General features: G+C 48.4%; 1 protein-coding gene across 1 annotated transcript in view; it reads left to right on the top strand.

Moving 5' to 3' along the window:
- Positions 1–6,135, top strand: part of CMTM8 (CKLF like MARVEL transmembrane domain containing 8) — a 67,738-nt gene extending 61,603 nt beyond the window's left edge. Inside the window, exon 4 of the mRNA XM_019508796.1 lies at positions 5,572–6,135. Coding sequence (XP_019364341.1) covers positions 5,572–5,655 — 84 coding nt within the window. The 3' untranslated portion in view covers positions 5,656–6,135. The remainder of the gene's footprint in view (positions 1–5,571) is intronic.
- The last annotated feature ends 365 nt before the right edge of the window (positions 6,136–6,500 follow it).

The following is a 6,500-nucleotide window of genomic DNA, read 5'->3' on the forward strand; positions in this document are numbered from 1 at the left end:
GCTGGGGGGCTGTGACTTGGGAGTGAGGGCATTGTGGGGGTGGGAGGGCTGTGGTTTAGAGGTGCAGGGTAGTGGCAGCACTAGGAGTCTGTGGGTTGGGAGTGAGGGACACCAGCAGGGCCAGATGTCTGTGTGTCAAGACTGAAGGGCAGCAGCAGGGACTGGGGCCTGCAGGTTTGGAGTGAGGGCCACCCACCTCCCCCAGATGTCCTCCTTTTTGGAACTAGAAATATGGGTAACTCTAGAAATGAAGCCAAGCCTCACTTATACAAAAATGGAGATCGTTAAGGTTTCGGTGATAACAGACTAATTTCTATCTAATGCTTTCTCCGTCATCATAATTGTTGTTGTTGCATGAGAAGTGTGGGAAACTAAGTCTTCTCCTAACAAAGAAGGCAAAGGCATTGTATATTAACCATACTTTACATCAATTCCTATAGCGGCATTTTTTTGGCAGGCTTGCCACAAATTAGCCCTGCACCCTTCCCAAGTGCCACTCTGACCCCCTTCCCTTGCTTGATCTGCTGCTCTGCTCCCTGCCCTATCTGCTGTTGTGCTGCCTGCCACACAGAGGTCACTTGTGCTTCTTGTGGCACTCATGCTGTAGATTGGCCACCCCTGTTCTACAGTATTCTTGGTGTTCCCAATTTAAATATGAGGGTGTCAGAAACCAACAGCAATTTCAAAATAAAACCATTTCATTTGCAATGATCATTTACTAGATCCCATTACTTCTCTACAAAGTCTTAAACAATGCCACCATCAGGCCAGGTGCAGATGGTCAAAAAGCCCAAGGCTGAATTGATTCAGTCTTTGCAGGTTAGTCTAAGATTCACAGATTAAATTGATGAGACGTGAACAGATATTTACCTTTGATTCAGGAAATGCAGCCAAATGCCTGCAGTGGCTCGGGCCAGAAGCTGCAGGGTGCTAGAGAATGGGTCTCTATCTGTGTGTTCACATCCTCTTCCTGCTGCCCCCAAGGTCTCTGGGATTCACAGTCCAGAATCACAACAGAAGGACTCTGCAGGGTTACTTATCACTTCCTCTTCCTGCCTCCAGGTGCTTCTGGAATTTGCAGTTCAGTCACAGCTAGCAGTAAGTTTGAACAGGGGAAGAGGAGTTTAATTCCCATCCTTGGCTCCAGCCAGGGTTTGCCTGGGGGGAGGGCAGTTCTGTTCCTCTTCTCCCCCTCCTCCCCCTATTCATAGACTGGGCTGCATCCCTAGTCAGGCTTTCCCCTCACCCCCTTGTCAGTCAGCCCTCACTGCTCTAGGTAGAAACCATAGAGGCAGGATGAAACCTGCTGTCTAGAGCAGACAACCCAGTCTGGGGCTGAAAAGCATGCTGGGATGCTGGGGAACTCTGGTTTAACTTAAGCTAGGAAGGGGTCTGGGACAGAAGTTTCATAAATTGATTTAACACAGATCAGTTAAACCTGGTTGAATGTAGTATCAGACTTATCTTAAATCAGTTTCAGCCATTTTTTTAAACTGGTTTATGTGCACTAAGCGTCTGTTGTGTTACAGGTTTAAACCAGTTTCTGATCATAGTTTCATAGTAGCTAGGGTCAAGAGGGACCTGAACAGATCATCTAGCCTGACCCCCTCCCACAGGCAGGAATGAATGCTGGGTTCACAAGACCCCAGACAGGTGATCATCCAACCCCCTCTTGAATTTGCCAAGGTAGGGGTGAGGACCACTTCCCTGGGAAGTTGGTTCCAGATTTTGGCCACCCTAACCATAAAATATTGCTTTCTGATCTCTAACCTAAACCTATTCTCCATCAGCTTATTACCATTGTTCCTTGTCACCCCAGGTGGTGCTGGGGAGAAAAGGGCTCTACCTATTTGCTGTTGATCTCCCCTGAGGAGTTTGTAGGCAGCCACCTAAACTGGTTTATATGCAACTTCTGTCCCTAGCCCTCACTGTTCCCCACTGCTATGTAGTCTCCCACTTTATTGCTGACATATAGCATGGGCAGCCATTTTGCCATTAATTTCTGAAACGCCGTATATTTTGGACAAAGATTGGCCAACAGATATTTTATACATTTTACAGTTGTCTTAGATGTCTTATACAGTGTTTGTACAAGAAGGCAGAGCAGGGTGGCACCTTGGAGACTATCTGGTTCATAGATGCATGAGCATTCATAGACAGCCTACTTGGTCAGTGATAAAAGCTTCTCAAAGAGTTAATCTCTTGGGCTAAAATCAAATGACCAGCTTGATTCATATTTGAGCATTTCAGCTAGAGACAGAAGTTAGGCATAAACTGGCTTAAGTGATCAGAAACTGGTTCAAATCTATAACACAACAGAAGTGCTGTACACTTAAACTGCTTTCAAAATGTCCGAAACTGGTTTAAGGTAAACCTGGTTAGATGTAGTATCAGACTGAAATGATTTGAGGTCACACTGGTTTATGGAACTTCTGTCCCAGACCCCTTTCTGATTCAAGTTAACTCGCAATCCCTCAGCATCCCAGGATGCTTTGCAGGCCTAGGCTGTGCTGTCTGTTCCAGTCCCACCCTTCGGCTCCCTAGCCAGAGTACTGTTGCTGCTCTGGCTGACTGAGAAGGGGGTGGGGGTGGGGAAACCTGGCTTTGGACCCCAGCTGGTGTCTGCCTGGTGGGGGTGGAGCAGACCCCAATGGGCTTTTTCCCCTCTTGCTGCTGGGTGGAGATGGGCAGGGGGGTGGCCGGACACCAGCCCGGGCAGGCATGCTGAGGCAGAAGTGAGGGAGGGGTGTATAAACCCCCTTCCCTGCCTGGCTTTTCCCCTGTTCACGGCTGTTCACTTGCTTCTCAGTTCAGTCTAGGCCAGGGGTGGGCAAAATATGGCCTGCAGGCTGGATCCGGCCCATGAGGCCATTCTGTCTGGCCCTCAGGGCCCCTAAAAAAAATTTTAAAAATTTAATATTTTTCTGCCCTTGGTTCCTGCCTGAGTCCTGGAAGTAGGACCCAGGGGAAGCCCAGTGGGCTCCCACAAGAGCAGGGCCTCCCTGGCCCTGCCCCCCACAGCTGGAAGCCCCAGCCAGGGCTTCTGGCCTGGGACCACATGGCTGCCCCGCATCAGAACCGCAGGTAAGGGGGTGGGAGGAAGGGCTGGGGAGAACCCCGGGCAGGGAAGGAGCCCGGGGAAAAGTGGCTTGGGGAAAAGCTAAGCGGGGGGGGGGGGCGGGGAAGTGGCCCCTCACCCGCCCAGTGCCCGGTGCCCCATGCTGCAGCCTCTCGCAGCCCACCTGGGGCTGCCTGTGTCTGCTCCGGACAGCCCTGTGTGGGCTGTGAGCGGCTGCAGCAGTGAGTGCTGGCCACAGGGAGGGGCTGCTTTTCCCCCACTAAGCTCAGCTTTCCCCTGCCCTGTGCTCAGCTTTTTTCCTGGGCTTCTTTCCAGCATGGAGGAAAGTGGCCCTTCCCCACCCCATGGCTGGTGCTCCCTGCTGCAGCCACTCACAGCCCACACAGGGCTGTCTGGAGCAGGGACAGGCAGCCCCAGGTGAACTGAGAGTGGCTGCAGTGCAGGTTGCCACCCAAGGAGTTTGCAAGGGGCCACTTCCCTTGTGCTCAGCATCATCTTGTAACCCAGCCCCACTGCCAGCCTGGGCCGTGTGCTGGCTCTGGGCTTACCCATCAGGGCTGTGCATGGTGACAGCAGCTGTGACCCCCACCTGCCTGCTGCACCAGGCAGTGTTTGCCACTGCCGCCTCTGGCCTGCCCAGCACATGAGCTCCGGGTGGGCAACAGCAGCCAACACTGCCTGGTATGGCACGTAGAGAGGCCGCAGCTGCCGCCGCCGTGCACAGCCCTGATGGGCGAGCCTGGAGCTGGTGCAGGCTGGCAACAGGGGCGGGTTACAAGCTGGTGCTGAGCACAGGGAAAAGCGGCCCCTCACTTGCCCAGTGGCCGGTGCCCTGTGCTGTAGCCACTTGTAGCCTGCTTGGGGCTGCCTGTGACAGCTCAGGACAGCCCTATGTGGGCTGCGAGTGACTGCAGCAGGGAGTGCCAGCCATGGGGCAGGGGAGGGGCCGCTTTTCCCTGCGCTCAGCACCAGCTTCTTCCCTGCCGGAGAGCATGGGTTTGGGGCTTTGCGCTGCCCCGTGCCTGTACCACAGGGCTGGGGGGCACTGGCAGTAAGTGGGTGGGGAGCCAGTGGGAGCATGGGGCCTGCACGGGTGTCCCAGGCCCAGTGCCCAGAGCAGGGTGGGAGGAGCACGGGGTCCCAGCCGGCAGGGGCTCTATGGAGCCAGGCCAGCTCTCCGTCTCCGTGCTGGTACAGCCCAGCCCGGCTCCACAGACCCCTGCCAGCATGTGCCCTGCTTTGGGCCCCACTGGTACTGGCCCTGGGACATGGGACCAGTGTCTTGGAACCAAAGACATTGGGACATTGGTCCCAAGATGGCAACCAGAGGGCAGGGCACCTGGTAAGGGGCGGGGCTACTGATGCAGCCCTGGACAGCCTGCCAAAACTGGGTAAGCAGCCCCCTGCCCAAAATAATTGCCTACCCCTGATCTAGGCAGTTTAGATTAACCTGCAAAGATTGAATCAATTTAGCCTTTGACTTTCTGATTTGTCTGTATTTGGCCTCTGTCTCTCAGTCCTTACAGATGGACAAACCCATTGTTCCACATTTAAGTACCTGTGAAGTATCAGAATTAACACTTGACCTCAGAACAAACAGAGCTAATTTGAGGGCAGTTAACTGCCATGTAAGCCTCCTGTGTAAAGGATTCCACTGAGTCCAATCAGCCCCGAATTAAACTGGGACTGATTGTCCATTTTTAGCCTAAGGTGCCACCCTGCCCTGCCTCCTGTCAAGTTTTAGTGATACTTTTCTAAGGTCCATTACTGTATAAGTGACAGACTTAAGCAAATAATAACATGAACAATATTCATAGTTAACGTGAGCAATATTCCTTATTTGTTCCTTAATTCAGAATACTTTATAGCATAATTCAGAATAGCAATCTTTACTTTAACACAATTCAGAATTGCTGATCATAAACTGCCTATTTTAAATAACTTGCTGTGCTAACAGGAATCTTGCCACTAGCACAGGATAGTGTTGGGAACCTGTATCTAACTCAATAAATTAACAGCTATTCTTTGGAGTTTCTTCCCAAATATAGCAAACTCATAACTATACAGATATTTGAGCAATAGCCTTATTTGTATAAAACATCAGTTTATATATCGTATTAATATTATTATACAATATGTTATGTATAATATAATGCAATGTATATTATATGTAATTATACATGTCTGTTGAAAGAGTAATGAAGGAAAGTATACAATGTAAGCCACTTGGAACACCAGTCATATCTTGCAAAAGTTACTGTTTTGTGTAAAGTTCTTGTTATCATTACTGATATTAAATAGTATTTCATGAGTGTGTTGCACGCATTACAGTTGCAGAATATTCACTGGGACTAAGGATTACTGGGTTCAGGCCTGAATGGAATACTTTTAGTGTATATTTTTGCTCTTTAAATCCTGTAATTTTCAGAGATTAGAAAGCTTTAAGAATCTTATGTTTTCTAACTTGTTTATTTTCTCTTTCCTTTCTACAGTTCTTTGCCTTCATGGTTACCTTTTGCTATGCTGGAAATGCCTACTTTAGCTTTATATCTTGGCAGTCACGGACCTTACAATAAATATTGTGTGTGTAAAAAAAAATCCTTAGGTATAAAATATACACCTCAAGAAGATTGTGCTATCTGACTGAAAGTTTGCATTTTCTGAACACTTTTAGTTACAACTGGCAGAAAATATCGGCAGACAGTTGAAATGGATACTTATTTATCATATGCCCTGGTGTTTATAGTGACAACAAAAATTATCTTTGTATTTATATGATAAAGTATTACAAGTAACACATTTCATATTTTTCTTATCCTTTAAAATTAACATATTTTTCTTAGACATTGTATAGCTATAACTGAAACATTTAATGACATCTTTTCAGATGTGCCAATTTTGTAAACATAAACTATTTTTAAGTGTCACAGCTGTACGTTTTGATTTGATGACACAATTAAAAATGAGATTTCAGTACTAATTTTGTATGTATATGGAAAGCTATGTATGCAGAAGAATGCTTTAAAATAAATGGCCTGTTTTTTTTTGTGTGTGTTCATAAATTTTGGAGGGACATTTTTTTTCTAATCCAACAGAGTCAACAGATGATCCTCCAAGCCCAAAGGAAGGCAATCCCAATGAGGATCAAAGGGAGCAGAAGGGCGCATAAGCCCCCATGGCTCACCAAAAGCATCCGGGAATGTCTCCTTGCTAAAAAGGTGGCTTACACCCAATGGAAAGAAGGGGTCATCACCAAGGAGGGCTATTCTGCAGTTGCTCGGGGATGTAGGGGGGTAGTTAGGAAGGCCAAGGCAGAGATGGAACTGGGACTAGCTTCCCAGATTAAGGACAATAAGAAGTCTTTTTTTAAATACATAGGGGGTAAAAAGAAGGTCCCAGGTAATGTGGGGCCCTTGCAGGA

This window comes from Gavialis gangeticus, unplaced genomic scaffold (genome assembly GCF_001723915.1).
Source record: "Gavialis gangeticus isolate Ggan-Ray unplaced genomic scaffold, GavGan_comp1, whole genome shotgun sequence".
NCBI classification, from domain to species: domain Eukaryota; kingdom Metazoa; phylum Chordata; order Crocodylia; family Gavialidae; genus Gavialis; species Gavialis gangeticus.